We start from the raw sequence: 18,077 nt of genomic DNA on the forward strand, positions 1-18,077 counted from the left end.
TGTTCATCACTAAAGGAAGTCAGGACTGGAACTCAAGCAGGGTTGGAAGCAGGAGCTGATGCAGAGGCCATGGAGGGATGTTCCTTACTGGCTTGCTTCCCCTGGCCTGCTCAGCCTGCTCTCTTATAGAACCCAGGACTACCAGCCCAGGAGTGGTACCACCCACAAGGGGCCTTCCCCCCTTGATCACTAATTGAGAAAATGCCCCACAGCTGGATCTCATGGAGGCACTTCCCCAACTGAAGCTACTTTCTCTGTGATAACTCCAGCCTGTGTCAAGTTGATACACAAAACCAGCCAGTACAATACTTATGTATTTTATATAAGGAAATTGGGATCCTGCACTCAAGATTAATCAGAATTATTCCAGAGATATAAAGGCTTTAAAAAAAAGCTGAATATTAAAACAAAAACAAGCCTCCAAGATTTGAAATCACTTGCCCAGAACACAGAAGTGCAGTGCTGGGAGCAAAGAGCACCATGTGATCCCTAGTAAGTTGATTTAAGTCAAACAAGTTAAACTCCATTACATCAACGGAAGCAGGGTTGCAGGAGCTAACAGCAGGAGTAGTGCATAAGTCTCCTTTGGGAGATAGGGAAGGCTTCACCAAGAAGATAGTGCTTGAGCTGGTGATTTAAGGATTAGCAGAGGAGAATGGCAGGACTTTCTGAACAGAGGATAGAAAGCTCGGAACACAAAAGAACATTATAGTCCAGCAGCTCCAAGCAGCCTAGCTGCTTTATCGGGGTTTTTGAAGCGAGGCCACTTAGAAGTGAGACAGGATTTTTTTTTTTCTTCCTCACTCCATGGTCCATTTCTCTTACAGCTCATTGCTTTGGCTGGGCACACCTACTGCAGGAGCTCAGTACAAGTATAATCAAGCCAGGGTCACCTGGGACTCATTTTTTGTTTTTGTTTTCTTTCTTTCATATATTCCCTCAGTGTGACCTTGGCTAAGTCTCTAGTCCTAAGGGCTAAAGGCTACAGTTGCTGCTTGGCCTTCGTTCATTGTGGAGTGCGAGTGGGAAGCACAAGGAGAAGGAGGGCGGGGGTGGGAGGTCGGCTTGGCTGACGCGTGGGCTCTTCAAGCATCCCGGAACCCGAGACCACGTACTGCACGGGGCCGGTTGGACCGCCTTGGGCTTCAGACAGCAACATTCAGTTCCTCCTCCACTCCGGCAGGGGGCAAGGGCAGCGGCTCGGGGTGGCCCAGGAGCTGGCAGCGGCCGCGGGGCGGACCGAAGCCGCAGCGGGCAGCGAGCGCAGTGGGCGGGGCGGCCGGGCCGGGCGGCGGCGCCGCAGTGACTCGTCGGGCTTGGCGGCGGTGGTGGCGGCTTCCAAGGTTTCAGAGGCTCAAACTGTATGGTCGGTGGGCTGCTGCGGCCTCGCAGCGACCTTTGTGCAGAGCCCTTCCATCCTCAGGCGGCTGCGGTGGGCACACCCGGGGACGGCGGTCACCGCGGCCAGGTTAGCGTGGGGGAAGGGGCGAGTGCCCGAGTAGCCCATCTGCAGCCAGTGAGTCCAAGCCGGCCCATCTCCCACCATGTCCGACGAGGCGTCGGCCACCACTTCCTATGAGAAGTTTTTAACCCCAGAGGAGCCCTTCCCTCTCCTAGGAGCTCCTCGCGGGGTGGGCACCTGCCCCAGCGAGGAACCTGGCTGCCTGGACATCAGCGACTTCGGCTGCCAGCTCTCCTCCTGCCATCGCACGGATCCGCTCCACCGGTTTCACACCAACAGGTAAAGGAGCTCTTCCCAGAACAGGGCAGGACTTCCCACTGCCAGGCGGGGCAGGACGACGCCAGGTTGCGCTCCTGCAGGGTTTCTCCTGGTCCCTCATGCAAGGCTGAGCTGCGGGCTGCCCCCTCCCCCATCTTCCTTTGACCAAAGCTCTTCCCAGCTCCTCCCTGTTTTCACCCATTGCCCCCTGATTTTTCTTAAGACCAGCTTCCTTGCACCTTCTTTCTTCTCCCCCTTTCCGTTTGGCACTCTAGTAATTCTTCCTTTCCACATCTTCTCCCTTTACCTCTTCGTGACCCCCGCCCCCATCGGTACACTGAGAATCCTAAACCCCAACTCTTGATTTTTGGATTCTTCTATAAAAGTTTAACCCCTTTCATTTCCAGTACACTACAGAGTAAATTTGAGAGAGCCCAAAATCGATCAGTGGATCTTATGAAAGCACTTTTTCAAGCTTGAACCCCCCCTCTTTCTCAATTTTAACCTCACCCTAAACCAAATTGTATTGGAAAATTAGTCTTTTCTTCCAATGTTGCTTTGAGACCAGTATCTCTCATACAGTTAGACCTTAAACAAAATTGTTTATGCAGTGAGGATGACCTTGAATTCCTGGTCCTCTGGCCTCTGCCTCCCAAGTGCTGAGATTACAGACATTTGTGATGTCCAACTAAGCTTACTGTATTTTAATTAGTTCAAATTTACAATGTTTTTCAGCACATTTCAAGTATGGCTTGAAACCTGAACCTCATGTGTGCTAGCTTTCTACCAACTGAGCTATAGCCTTGCCCTATAAACTAGTCATTTCCCTCCTTCCTTTATGAACACATTGCCTTACTTTTATAGGGTATCCCAACATGGAAACTCTGGAAGAGCCCTTCCCATAGCTATAGCATCCCTGATGAGGGAAGTAGAGCAAGTTTAGGGTGGGCTGATTTACAAAAATAATTTCTTAAAGGTATTCATGAAAATTATTTTATTGGAAGGCAGTGTTTTGGAGAATTCTCTCATGCAAGCATTTAAATGTTATACCTAACATGGGCGACGTGACAGGGGTTTTCAATATAGCCTCAACTTTTTAAAATAATTTCTTTTAAATTGTGTGCAAATCAAGGGTGGGCATGTGCACGAGAGTGCGGGTGTCTAAGGAGGCCAGAGATGTCAGACTCCCTGACAATGGAGTTACAGGTGCTTGTGAACAGGCTGGATGCGGATGCTGGGAACAGAATTTGGGTCGGCTGCAAGAACATTATATGCTCTTAACAATGGGACCATATTTCCAAACTCTCAACACACACACACACACACACACACACACGTAGAATATGGATAAGAGATGAGGAAAAGGATCCATCTAAGGATAATAGAAATAAGGAATCCAGTTCTGTTTTCTAATCCAAGTGAGTTTGGTCATATCCTTCCATATTTTTGCATATATTCCTCTCCTAACCTTAAAAAGTCTCTCTTTACTGTGTTATCTATGCATTTACATATATAATATTTTAAAAGATAAGTTTATAGTTTTGAAAATAAAATGGAACACAGTTTACAATGAAGTGACAGTGAGTTTCTTACAAAAATTCCAAATCTTCATGGCAAACTGAAGAAAGCAGGGCTCAGAGAGAAAGACCAAGTATGAAATTCATAATATCTAGTCAGGTAGAGGCCTTGCCGACATAGATTGCTCTCTTGGAGCCAGAGATAAAATTTGGATCAGAGCTAAAGGATCCAATGTTATCAGTGGTCACAGCATTTTCTTAAACTAAGAGACGCATCCTTAGCCCATGAAGTATCGAACATGCAAGGAAAATTGACAAAATTGAAGTGTGCTTAAGGTATTTGACTTTTGAAGCAGGAGACAAAGTTATGTAACTAGGAAATTGAGATCATTTCAGTATTTGCCATCTCCTCTGATTGATTGAGGGTAATCAGCTGGGTGAGAAGTTGGGCTCAAGCACTGCCAAAATCTGGTGATAAGGGTAAGGGATTGGTTGGGAGGTGAAGGGGCTAGTGATGCCTCTGTGCATAAGAGTATGTACTGCTTTCACAGGGGACTCACATTCTGTTCTCAGCATCCTGGGATGCTTTTTCTGGTACAACTTATCTTCTGTTTTCAGCCCTAAGGATGCTTTTGAGGTCTATGCTGATTTTTCAGTTTTCTGAACTCAAACATTATTTCTCCTACCTACTGTCTGTTTATTTATTTAGTCATTTTTGTTTATTTCAGACAGGGTCTCATTTTGTAGTCTAGGCTTGTCTGGAACTCACTGGATAACCTAGGCTTGGACTGTTGACTTGAGACAATTCTTTCCTGGAATTCTGAGTATAAGGATTGCAGCCAGGGCCACCAAACCTGGATTGGCTGTTTCATTTTAAATGTCCCTTTCAATCAAAAAGTAAAGTAAGAGGAGTTGGTAATAGATGTACAATTGATGTTTTTGTCTTAGACCATCTTGTTTTACATTTTTTTGTTGTTGATGTTATTTTATTTTATTTGAGACAAGGTTTCTCTGTGTAGCCCTAGCTGTCTTGGAACTCACTCTGTAGACCAGGCCGGCCTGGAACTCAGAGATCCGCCTGTCTCTGCCTTCCAAAAGCTGGGATTAAAGGCGTGCACCCCCATACTCTGCTATTATTATTTTTAATGTGTGTTTGACCAGAGGTTTGAGATAGTGTCTCATGTAGCCAAGAGTGGCCTTTACTTTGTGGTCCTCCTATTTTTGTCTCTCCCCCAAATCTAGACTGCTGGCATGGTAACCTGTGTCACAGATGAGATTCATCCTGAGAGGACATTAGTACTGGTTCTGTGACTCCCTTAGTTAATGAGATTGTAGATACAGCCTGGTATCTACTAGTGTTGAGATTACAGGCATATACCATTAATCTTTTCTTTTCTTTTCTTTTCTTTTCTTTTCTTTTCTTTTCTTTTCTTTTCTTTTCTTTTCTTTTCTTTTCCTTTCCTTTCCTTTCCTTTCCTTTCCTTTCCTTTCCTTTTCTTTTCTTTTCTTTTCTGTCTTTCTTTCTTCTTTCTTTCTTTTTTTAGAAAGGTTTATTATTCTGTAGCTCCAGGCTGGCCTAGACTTCACTATACAACCCAGGCTGGCCCTGGATTCAGTGAGAATCCTATTTCCCCAGTGTGAGCCATCATACCTGACTTGTCTTGTCTTTTTAAATCTTTTCTCCTTCTGTAATGTTCTGCCTTCTTGAATTTCTGCAAGATGGTCTTTGGGGAGATCATGGGCTTGCTGTGGATTCTTTTCAGGGAGAAATCATTTATTTCAGCACAGTTTAATCTGGGGAGTTCTTTTATTTTGGAGTTGTATGTTTCACTTCTTTTCTTCACATCCTTTGCCAAGTCATGCAGTAGTCTGTAGATCACATATGAATAGTTATGTATGAAAATTATACTTAAGATGTAGTCATCATAAAGGAAACTTTATTGCATCTAGAAAGTTTGCCAGTGGTTAGCTATTTGGTTTATCTTTATTTTGCTTCCTGATTGGTACCGGATAAGAAAATGGCCAGACTGTTTAAATAATGCCCTTGATAAGGTCTTTGTGAGGATGACAGTTTTGTTCCTTTTCACTTATCAGATACCAGGCTGTATCTACAGTCTCATTAACTAAGGGAGTCGCCACACCAGTACTAATTACCCCTCAGGTTGAATCTCATTGGTGACATAGGTTACAAGGCCAGCAGTCTAGATTTGGGGGGAAAATAAAATTCGATCACATGATGTGATTAGGGTTGTCTGGAATTTTGGAAAAGTAGAATACATTTAGTGATCCTAAATGTATTCTATTAAATGAGTTCCGTATTAAGGAACTCACTGTCCAGATAGTTGCAGTGGCATACACATATGGTCTGTATTACTTGGGGTGCCAAAGTAGGAGGATCACTAGAGCCCAGGAGTGTGACTCCATCTTAGAAACACCCTTTCCTGTGAGTATATTGTAGGATGTGATTAGGCTTGTCTGGAATTTTGGAAAAGTAGAATATATTTTAGTATGTCAAAAATGAGTAGACTTACAAGCAAAATGTCAGTGTTAAATACGTATGTGTGTTTAAGATATTTTCTTTTCGTCAAGTTTTTTCCACTGCAAATAGTGGTTTTGTTGACCTACCTTTCTTGCTTCCTTCCTAACAATATTGGTAAGTCTTATGACTGAAATATGAGAGGAAAGAGGATAATATAGATTACCATATAATTTGTCCTTTCATCTTTCAAGAAAACACATAGATAGACATAAACCATGAGGAAAAATGTACAGGTGAGGACATTACTTTACTTTTCCACCTGTTTGGCTATTGGAGACATCAGTTACTCAGCTGGGTAATCTGTTTTTGTTTTTTTTTTTTGTTTTTTTTTTTTACAGAACTAGAGATTATTATTCTAGAGTGCAATGACTGCCAAACAAGTGCTCTACTACTACTGTATAGCCCTTGTCATACTTTTATTTCGATCTTACAGGATCTTGCCCAGGCTAGCCATGAAGCTGTACGTGTTCTTTTCTGCAGCTTCTGAGCAGTTGCAATTACAAATGTGTACCACTGAGCCCAGGCCCAGTTCACTTGTGAGATTTTATAACCATATGTTCAGTTACCACTTACCACAAAAAAAAAATCTCATTATCTATTTTGTATCTTGTGTTTCTCTTTTCAGTGCAGGGGATAAAGGTATTTAGGGCATACACTCTACCACTGACTTAGAGCCCCAACTCCAATTCTGTGCTTTTTGTACCACCTGCAGATTTCCTGTGGTAGGCATGGAACTGGAGGTTCTTCAGGCTTGTGCATCAAGCACTTTAACCTTGAGACCATCTCAATAGCCTCATGAGTTTTTTGTTGATGTTGTTGTTGTTTGTTTTGTTTTGTTTTAAAAAGAGTTTTATTATATGATCCTAACTGGCCTGGAAATTACTATGAAGACCAATCTGGTCTGGACTTCTGTTGATTCTCCTATCTCTGTGTCCTGAATACTATCTGCACGATCAGACTTAAAGCTGTTTTCTGAATTTGAACATTTTTGTAATTTTATATTTGACATAGTGTTTTGTGCTGTAGCCCAAGCTGGCCTGGAACCCACTATGCAGCTTATGAAAATAACTAAGTCCTTAGTTCATACATATTCTGGAACAGCCTTGGGAAGAAATGCTGTTGGCTTTTCTGCTTTTTTTTTAAACTAACATTTGAACAACAATTATTAAATTAGTAAAGTCTCATGAGTTTTAAATATTAAGAGTTATAAAAAAATTTTTTTCTCAAAGTTTTGGGGAAAGCCTCCTTTGTAATTTTATGGTTGTAAATAGAATTTTGGTGTTTGGCAGCCCTAGTGGACTAAAATGTAAGCGCTTGGATTGGAGCGATGGCTCTGCAGTTAAGAGCACTGGCTGCTCATCCAGAGGACCAGAATTCCAGAATGCCATCTTCAGCACTCACATGGCATCTTAGATTCATCTGTGACTTCATTTCCAAAAGATCCAGCACCCTCTTCTGGCCTCCATGGGCGCCAGACAAAAGACATGGTACCCAGACACACATGGCAGGAAAACAAATATAAATAATTTTTTTAAAGTGTAAAAGCTTGTAAAGTTGAATGATGCAATGCTAAACCCAAACTGAACATTCACTGAAAGTTCAAAATCATCAGAACAGTCTAAAAGAATCTTACTTACATTTTTATTGCAAAAGCTTCTTATGGAAAATTGAAGGCACTTTTAAAAGCCAGAGATCACTCATCTTTTTTTCTTAGAGAGAACACAGTTAAGACTTTGTTTTTGGTTTGATTTTGTTTGGTTAGCTTTTTCCGTGTTTGTTTTATTTTTTCTATGTTAGAAAGAAAGGTTGAGGATTGCTTGTCTTAAATACTTGGAATCAAATGTATTTCAGATTTTATGTATTTTTGATTGCAGTATTCACAAACACATAACGAGATGTGACCCAAGTCTGAATCCTAAATTTATGTTTCACATGCGTAATTGTAGACATAGCTTGAAGTAAATGTTTGTAACATTTTTAGTACACCTATTTCTTGGCTGTATTCCATCATTCAAGGCCAGGGTGGAATTTTCTACTCATTGTATAAACCTTGCCTGCAGTAAGTTTTGGATCTGAGGACACTGTAAATTCTGGATGTTTAGATGCGAGATGTTCAAGTTATGATGGAGCAGGGTCAGACCATATGTATTACTTGTGGACCATTTATTACAATTATGTTGTTCTGTGCTTTCCTGTTCTTTTTCTCATGAGCATGTGTGTAAGATCTTGTTCATGTGTGTGACCTGTTTGTGTGGTGTTGCTGTTTTGTTTGCTTCTCACATTGTTCATTCAGGCAGGAGCTCTCAGCTGAAGCCAGGATTTGCCCATTCAGCTAGTTTTGATTAGCCAGCTTGTCCTGGGGATCCCATCTCAGCTTTCAGAATTTTGGAGTTCAGGTGGGCAGTGATGCTCACATGAACTGTTTCCTGGGTTCCGGGATTCAGATTCTGCCCCCTTGGGCTTGTGTTGCAAATGTTTTAACTATTGAGCCACCTCCCCAGCCCAGCTATTTCATTTCTGATAAGTGGTTTGAAAATACCATTATTGACATCTATTGGTTATTAGTCGTCAATGCTTTGGGACATTTACTTTCATTTGCTTTATCTTTTAAAAAATAATATTATTTGTACAAATTTTAATACATCTTTTAGTTTCAAAATTTCTATCTCAGGAAGGAAGTAGATTCCTAGAAGGGGAATTACTGAGTCCAAAGGATGAACTTGGTATCACATGCTAGAAATGGATAAATTTTTATCCATTTTTTTCTGCATTGGTTAAAAATAATAATTGTGTTTATAAATTAGATATATGTACATAGAATTTAAAAATCTTTGACTGGAAAAGGTACTATTTTTCTGTTTTGCAAGTTTTTGTTTCAGCTGCGAATTCTGTTCACTTGCTGCTGAGAAAAAAAGGCAACTGCATCTGAGAGTATCCAAGCCTTACTATATGCTCACAAATCTGAAAACCCAAGGAACATCGAGAGAATGCAAAAGCACACAAATGCCTGACTCTTGTCAGTGATTGACTGGTTAGGTTCTTAAGTGGGACAGGCTTTTTGTGAAGAATGTCATTATTTCACAGGGAGGCAGACATGTTTCCTCAGGAGTTTTGCAAGCTGAAAGCCAATTCTAATAAAAATGTTAGTTGCAGCTTCTCCCAGCACTGAAGATAGCATTTGTCACCTAGATGTTACTAAGAATAATTGTTAAATGGCTAATGAATAAAGGTAGAAAGTACTATGGAATCACATGGAATTTGCTGCACCCAGGACACAATTTCTGATTGCTATTTAGAACCTTTATTGTAATACCTGGTAATTTGATTAATTCTGCTGGGTCGTTCACTATTATTAGTCTGTATTGGTTCATGTAAGTGTGTACACGTTTATGTGTACACAAGGATTCATGTCAAGGGTCTTTCTCAATTATTCCCCACCTTATTTTTAAATTATTTTTAATTTTTTTCTAGGTTTGTATAAAGTTATTTTATTTTTATAAAATTTAGCACAAATTGTATTGAGATATAAATCCTTCTTGAGCAATATCAGGGATGATTACACAGTAATTCAAATGCGAGTAAGTGTTCCCTTTTGTGTCTGGGCACACATCACACACTAATCTACCCTTCATTTACCTGTGTTGTAAAAACAGGCTACCTCTGGACTGCTGAGTCATCTTCATGGGGTTTTAATCTCTGAATTTCCTCATGTTACTAGTTAGACCCTAGAGAAGAGCTGAAATGAGGGATTCCTCCCCACTTACCACTTGTTCAGGTGTCTTGTTATCAAAAAATAAATAGAAAAATAAACCAAAACTGGCTTTTGTAGTTTGGCAGCATGTAACCTGCCCAAGAGCAGACAAGTGAGCCGCCGGCTTAATCTATTACCGGCTCCTCCTCCTTCCCTCCTCCGAAGGAAAGGATTGTAGATCTTTCTGATGGAGGTAAAATTTTTATTTATTTTCTGTGTATGTGTTTTTACCTACATGTATGTCTGTAGTACATATATGGAGTACTCATGATGCTCAGAAGAAAGTGCCAGAACCCCTGGAACTTTAGTTACAGATGGTTGTGAGCTGCTATGTGAGTGCTGGGAACTGAACCTGGGTCTTCTGTAAGCTATCTCTCTAATCCCTAACTTATTTTGTTTTTTGAGACAGGATCTCTCATTGAGTCTAGAGCACACTGATCTGGTTACACCACCTGACCAGCAAGACAGGATCCTCCTGTCCCCACCTGCCCATCAGAGCAAATATTTCCTCACAGTTATGTCAGTCTTTCTTCCATGGGTGCTGGAGCTAAAACTCAGATGCTCACATTGCCACCCCAGGCACCTATGTCCCAAGCCCTAGTATGTATTTTTCTAATGAAGATACTATCTACCTAGTAACCATATGATAAAAGTAAATATCAGAAAGTGTTCGAGGGTCTGGGGAAAAAAGCTTAGTTGAGAAAGAACTGGCAGGATTCAGTCCTCAGAATTGGTAACACAGGATGCACTTGTAATCCCAGTGCTAGGGAGAGGACCATGTAGATTCCCGGACTCTCTAGCCTAGCCTATTTGGTAAGTTCTAGCCAGTGAGAGGCTGTCTCCAAACAAAAGTGGATGAAACCTGAGAAATGACACCAGGTAATATTCTGGTATAAACACACATGCGCAAGCATGCATCCCCTCCCCCTCAAATACACATACAGTAAAAACAACAAACAGCAGAGTGATCTAGAATTGTTAGATGAGTTCTATATTTATCAAAGTTTATTGACATCTGCTCTTTTATTTATGGAACTAAATTAGCATTTATTTTTCAGTGCTTTGAAATACTTCACCTTCAGTTCAGAGGATAATATACCATGCAGTTTTTATTTCCTATATTTTGTAAGTCATGGGCTATTATATTTAAGGATGGCTGTACAAAACAGATAAGGAATTGTTCAAAGTTATATAATTCGAGAAAAGCTGGATTTAATGAAAGATGAGGAACAACCTAATAATAGACTTTTCTACAGGAAGTCATTATTCCAGAAGCTTATTAGTATTAGAAATACTAATTATTATTTTAAGGATTAGTTTTCTATGTTACTGTCAAGGCAACCTGAGTTTATGTGGGATCTTAATGATCAATGATATAAAACTAGTGGAAACTTACAAAAGAAAATAGATCACTATATTGCAAGATGCTCTTACCCCTTAAACCCCTCCTATAACTTTATATTAGTGACAAAATGTTATAATATATCCTTGAATGTCTGAAATACACACAAAATAGTAATTAAGCATTAGCACAATGCCTTAAACCTAGACTTGGGAAGCAGATGCTCCATACCTGGCCAGATGCACATTTTTAGACAAATTAAACAAAAACTATTTTTAAAGTTTATTTATTCACTATTACTGTGTATGTATATATCTATCTATATATATATATGTAGATGTATATTTTTGTCTGTGTCTCTCTGTTTCTCTCTCTCTCTCTCTCTCTCTTTCTCTCTCTCTCTCTCTCTCTCTCTCTCTCTCTCTCTCTCTGTCTTTCTCTCTCTCTCTGGGGGAGGGGCAGAGATGCCATGGAGGTCACAGGAAACCTTGGGGGAGTTAGCTCTCTCCTTCCACCTTTATATGGGTTCCAGGGATGTCGAACTCAGGTCATCACACTTGCTTTACCCCTGAGTCATCATACCCATCCCAGAAATCAGTTTGACTAAATGTGTACCAGGAACTTAAAAATTGGTCATACTCTTTGAATAACCTTTCAAGCAGCCTATCCTAGGAGACTTTATCTTAGGCTAAATAATTACAAACAAAAGGGCTAATTTTAGCTAGACCAGTGGCACAGGACTAGTGGTGAAGCGGAGACTGCAAGCTTAAGATTTTCCAGAGCTATAGTGGGAGTTCTGTCCAGTCTGTGCAACTTAGTGAATTCCATCCTTAAAACAAAGGTGTAAAAAGACAGGAGTATAACTCAGTGATAGAATCTTTCTCTGGCTTCTGTGAGTCTCCAGGTTCAAGTGCTTGTTCTACTACCAAACACACACACACACACACACACACACACACACACACACACAGAGAGAGAGAGAGGGGGGGGGGAAGGGGAGGGGGAGAGGGAGAGGTAGCTCATCTAAGTATTATAAAAAGAACGAAAGCAGCCTATATATTATTGAGATAATATGGTAGCTAAATCATGATGTAGTCAGTCAATTGACTACTATATGAAATTGAAATGCTTTCTTACAGTAAACAGGTTGAACTTAATTTATGTAAAATCCAAAATTTAGAACTTTTTTGAACGCCATCATTATCCCTCATGTGGAAAATTCCATTCTCACTTCATGTGATAAGATAGCAAAAGGCAGGTGCATTAAAAATACTTTCCATTCTGTGGGGTGGTAGTGGCTCATGCCTTTAATCTCAGCCCTTGGAAGCTGAAACAGGTAGATATCCAAATTCAAGGCCATCCTGGTCTGTGAATTAGTTTCAGGAGAGCCAAAGCTACACAGAGAATCCCTGTCTTAAAAAAACAAAAACTACTACTGTCTATGTCTCCACAGATAAAGGCACTTACCACCAGCCAAGTCTGAAGACTTGACTTCTATCCCAGAGACCCACATGGGAGAAGGAGAGAACCAACTCCTACAGGTTGTCCTGTGACTTAAACACACACGTACACACACTAGACATAATAAATATATAGTTCATAGAGCGACATTCAGGTTATGTGTATAGGGAGCATGTAAAAATAAATTAGTCTATTTTTATGTGTGCGGGTGTTTTGTTTTGCATTCATGTATGTCTGTGTACCATGGGTGTGTCTGATGCCTGGTGCCTGCAAAGGCTGAAAGATGGAAGGAGTTACACATGACTATGAACTGCCATGTGGGTGTTGGCAAGTGAAGCTGGTCCACTGCAAGAGCAGTCCCATCCAAATTGGTTTTATATTTAGACTTAGCTTTCATCTCCAAACACACACACATACACACAAACACACACACACAACACACATGCTCACATGCACACACACACACACACAAAGATATTCCTAAAATTTGAAATAATTAAAATGTTAAAACATATCCAGTCTCCAAAAATGTCAGATAATATATTTATCTTTACTTAAAATGTTCAGTATATAGTGAGTGATAAGTGAAAAGCAGATACTAAAATCTATGCACACATGCAGAAAAGTACCAAGAAGCTACTTAGTAGTCATTACCAGATATTGGACATAATATGTTAATCTTCTTCACTCATTTTTTTTAGATTTATTTATTATGTATACTGTGTTCTGCTTGCAAATATGCCTGCAGGCCAGAAGAGGACAACAGATTGCATTATAGATGGTTGTGAGCCACCATCTGATTGCTGGGATTTGAACTCAGAACCTCTGGAAGAGCAGTCAGTGTTCTTAACTGCTAAGCCATCTCTCCAGCCTTTCATTCATTTCTTATTCCTACATTTTTTATAGTGAGCTTATTTAACATTGATAAAAGTTATTTAACTGGCCAGAGAAATGGGTCAGTGCTTAAGAGAACTTGCTGCTCTTCCAGAGAACCTGACTTCAGTTCCCAGGACCCATGTCAGTTAGCTCCAGTAGCTCACAATGGCCTGTAACTCTAGTTCCAGGTGTCTGCCACCATCTTCTGCCATGTGTGGAAACTTGCACACATGAGGCACACACAGAAAAAGAAGGAATTATTTAAATTAAGAGGCACCTTTCTCTTTTCTGGAGAGAAATGGGAGACAAGTAGATGGGGAAACAACTACAGTAGAGATATATAAAGTAAATAAGGTAACTAATTTTGAGAAATTAAGAGGCACTTGAACTTATGTCTACTTTGTATTCCTTTTATGTGACCTGAAATGGATCACCTCATTTTTAGTAATAGTGATAACTGCTATGTACTGAGAGTTTTCTATATGTGTTAAATTTTCTGTATGGATTGCCATGTAATAGAGCCATCTCTTCAGCCCTTAGTATATTTCTTTAAGTAAAGGCTCTAAGAAATAACCCCACTGCCCTCATACTGCAAAAGACCTTTGTTTCTAGTAAGTGTGTTCTGTTGATGTCTTTAAATTGTGTGAGTTCTGTGATTCCTTCTGTGATTTCTCTGGTGATTTTGAAGGTGGAACCTCACTTCGTGTGGTACAAGTGTCGCAAGCTCAGAATGTAGTGAGGAGCTGTTCTCATCAGTTTCTGTTGGAGATCAAGATGACTGCTATTCCCTGTTAGATGATCAAGACTTCACTTCTTTTGACTTGTTCCCTGAGGGAAGTGTCTGCAGTGATGTCTCCTCGTCTATCAGCACATACTGGGATTGGTCAGATAGTGAATTTGAGTGGCAGGTAAGGTCCCCCCACCCATCAACATCACTGTTATATAAGTCAAAGTGGCAGGTAAGTTTTCCCTGCTTCTTATTAACATCATTATATAAGTAAAGCTATAAAGTCTTGTTCAAATTTTTCACTTCTACATCTTGAGTATTTAATCTTTTTTCTTTACATAGACCACTCACTTCTTACTGGCCACTGGTTCTTCAGTTAGGCTATGAGAAGAATCAGTCTGAACTGAATTCTTCAAGGTTGGGAACTAGGCTGGAAGTCATGTTAAGAAGTCATGCAGAGTGCCTTCTTTTCGGGTTCCTTTTCAGTGGCACTTGTGTTACCAGTATTTGAGTTCCTTGTAAAATACATATATGTGTTGTTAGCTCAAGGCAGCCAGAATGTAGATATGGAAGCCATTAGCACCACAGTCAAGATGTTCCCTTGACATTCTTTGTGTAGAACTGCTCATAACAGTTCTGAAATGTGTCAGCAATGACGTTGGGGATGAAATCCTGCATCACTGTTCAGCATGGCAGCTCTCCAGATTAACATCCATGGCCTTATTTTTTGGTCGTATGACTGATGCCATCTTGGAGTCTTGAGGAAGTAAAGTTTTCGTTTTATATTTTTTTTAACGCATAATACAGTTAGGAAATAAGTAGATAGACTCTGCATTGTATATTTTTGCTAATATGCCTTTTAGGCTTCTGATGCCACACTTATCCTTTTGTAGATTTTCGTGTGCTAAGTAATCAATATTTTCTATGGAAATTTTTACTCCATACTTCATAGTTGTTAGCATTCATGTGCTTAGAAGATACAAATCAGGATTAGGTTAGGTATCTAATATGATAAACCATTTCTACCATAGTTATGTAATTTTTGGTTACCATACTTATGTAATTTTTGGTTCTTATCAGGAATGTACACTAGTTTGTCATTTGATATTTTTTATAAAGATGTTTTTCTCCTCACAATAATTTTTTTCTTCCTGTGGCATATACAATATGTAAAATATCTTCAGGGCAATTTGTTTGAAAAGGCTGCATTGTGAGTATAGTATATCAGAAAATGTCACTTCATTGTGCCATCCATTTTGTGAATGTAGAAGAAAATAACATTAAAAGAAGCTTATCTTGCATAGACCATATGTTTTATTCAACACATAAACTTGAATCCTTGCTATTTTGAAAGTGATCTACATATGTGAACTTGTATTTTCAAAAGGGGCTCAGATAGTATTTATTTGATTTAAAACTTTTTTATGAAACTATCAAATAACAGGATGATATAAATAGAAGTCTCAGCCCCACTCTGGCTACTGCTATGAAGTGCTTTTACGGATACAGGTGTATGTTCATTTACAAATGGCATTATATTTTAGTCAATATTTACCTGTATAATTTTTTTCAGATAATGGAATATCTCATTCTTCAGTGCTGCATCCATCATAACATTTTTCAGTTGACTTCAGTTTTGTGTAAATCTGTGCTGTCAAGTGTTCTAGGAGAGGATACACCTAATCCTGCAGAGACTTGATGTGCCAGGGTCGGGGGTGCGAGGATACCCAGGGGAGAGCTTCACTCTCTCAGAGGAGGAGAGTGGGGATGTGGGGAAGGACTCTATGAGGTGGGGAATGGGAGAATAGTATTTGAGATGTAAACTAATTAATTAAAAAACAAGTGAAAAAAGAGTGCTACATTAACTTAAGAGGTTTTACAGAAGAAAAATATAATTTACCATCCCCATTTTTATTTTTGTGTTATTTCAGCTTCTGTGCTGAAATGTGATGTAAATATGCTTCGGGTAAAAGTTTATTTTTCACAGGCACACATATCATACTGTGCACATGGTAGTCAGAATGCAACTTGTTAAAAGTATGTGTATCTGTAGGATCAAACCTAAGTTATCATTTTTGACTGAGCTATTTTGTCAACTTTGAGTTTACCTTTCTTTGTGTATAAATGGGCTTACATAATTATATATGGCTCTTGTGTCTGGCCTCTTTATTGTTGCACTGTTTTCAGTGTTCAGTCATATTGTAGCATGTAAAAGTCCTTTATTCCTTTCTGTAGCTGATTTCAGTTTCTCCTTTGTCGATACTTGATGTTCATGGTTTTTACTTCAGCCCTCATAGCAAGGTGGTGTCATAATTTGGTTTTGATTTACATTTCTCTGATGACTAATGTTGGACATCTTTTCATTACTTATATCATTTTTATGCACTTTCTTTAGAGAAACACCTATTTAAATCCTTTGCCCATTCTTATTGATGTCTGAGTAATTGTAAATCCTTGTTCTATATTTTTCTTACTAAATATACAATTTATTAAATTTTCCTTTTGTAGATTGTCTTTTCACTTAATTGTGTCTTTTAATTTGATAATACCCTTTGATAAAATGATTTATTTTGACAGGATCTTTCCACATAGCACAGGCTGACCTTCATTCAACTCAGGACTTTCCTGACTCCGTTCTAGTCTTTCAGGCTTCTGCTACTATGTGCAGTAAATGATTTTCAATGTAGACATGTCCTATGAATGTGTTTTTCTTTTTCTTTTATTTTATTTTATTCGATATATTCTTTATTTACATTTCAAATGATTTCCCCTTTTCTGGCTCCCCACTCCCCAAAAGTCCCATGAGCCCTCTTCCCTCCCCCTATTCCCCCATCTACCCCTTCCCACTTCTCTGTTCTGGTATTCCCCTATACTGTTGCACTGACTCTTTCCAGAACCAGGGGCCACTCCTCCATTCTTTTTGGACATCATTTAATATGTGGATTATGTCTTGGGTATTCAAAGTTTCTATGCTAATATCCACTTATCAGTGAGTGCATACCATGATTGATCTTTTGAGACTGGGTTACCTCACTTAGTATGATGTTCTCCAGCTCCATCTATTTGTCTACGAATTTCATGAATTCATTGTTTCTAATGGCTGAATAGTACTCCATTGTGTGTGTATACCACATTTTTTGCATCCGCTCTTCTATTGAGGGACACTTGGGTTCTTTCCAGCTTCTGGCCACTACATATAAGGCTGCTATGTACATAGTGGAGCATGTATCCTTATTGCATGCTGGGGAATCCTCTGGGTGTATGCCCAGGAGTGGTATAGCAGGATCCTCCGGAAGTGTCATGCCCAGATTTCTAAGGAACTGCCAGACTGATTTCCAAAGTGGTTGCACATTCTTGCAATCCCACCAGCAGTGGAGGGGTGTTCCTCTTTTTCCACATCCTCGCCAACACCTACTGTCTCCTGATTTTTTGACCTTAGCCATTCTGACTGGTGTGAGGTGAAATCTCAGGGTTGTTTTGATTTGCATTTCCCTAAGCATAAGCTATTGGTGTTCTATTCAGGAACTTTTCCCTTGTGCCCATGTCCTCAAGGGTCTTCCCCAGTTTCTTTTCTATTAGTTTCAGTGTGTCAGGTTTTATGTGGAGGTCCTTGATCCATTTGGAGTTGAGCTTAGTACAAGGAGATAAGAATGGATTGATTCACATTCTTCTACATGCTGACCTTCAATTGAACCAGCACCATTTGAATGTGTTTTTCTTTACTGTGTTTGTGATACTGTATTTTAAAAATTGGCTTTATCCGTTTACCTGTTCCTTCTTAGAGTTTTAGATATTCAAGTTATTATTGTTTTTGTTTTGTTTTGTTTTTTTTGGTTTTTTTTTTTCGAGACAGGGTTTCTCTGTGTACCCCTGGCTTTCCTGGAACTCACTCTGTAGACCAGGCTGGACTCGAACTCAGAAATCTGCCTGTCTCTACCTCTCAAGTGCTGGGATTACAGGCGTGTGCCACCACCACTCCCAGCTAGATTTAATTCTTATAAGTCGTTCTTTGATGGGTTTTGATTTTTTTTTCTTTTGCATATGGTCCCCCCTGCCTCTACCTTTTTTCCTACTTGGAGAAGAAAGTTTTCAGTCATTTCCATTGAGTGTAATGTTAGTAGTTTTTCAGTAAATGCACTCTATT

At 39.7% G+C, this 18,077-nt stretch overlaps 1 protein-coding gene across 1 annotated transcript in view; it reads left to right on the forward strand.

Annotated features, from left to right (window-relative positions):
* The first annotated feature begins 1,278 nt into the window (after positions 1 to 1,278).
* The window catches only part of Fam199x (family with sequence similarity 199, X-linked), a 30,860-nt gene continuing 14,061 nt past the window's right edge, over positions 1,279 to 18,077 (forward strand). Inside the window, exons 1-2 of the mRNA XM_052171008.1 lie at positions 1,279 to 1,741; positions 13,895 to 14,114. Of these exons, the coding sequence (XP_052026968.1) occupies positions 1,545 to 1,741; positions 13,895 to 14,114 (417 nt within the window). The 5' untranslated portion in view covers positions 1,279 to 1,544. The remainder of the gene's footprint in view (positions 1,742 to 13,894; positions 14,115 to 18,077) is intronic.

The sequence above is a fragment of the Apodemus sylvaticus genome, chromosome X (assembly GCF_947179515.1).
Source record: "Apodemus sylvaticus chromosome X, mApoSyl1.1, whole genome shotgun sequence".
NCBI lineage: Eukaryota > Metazoa > Chordata > Mammalia > Rodentia > Muridae > Apodemus > Apodemus sylvaticus.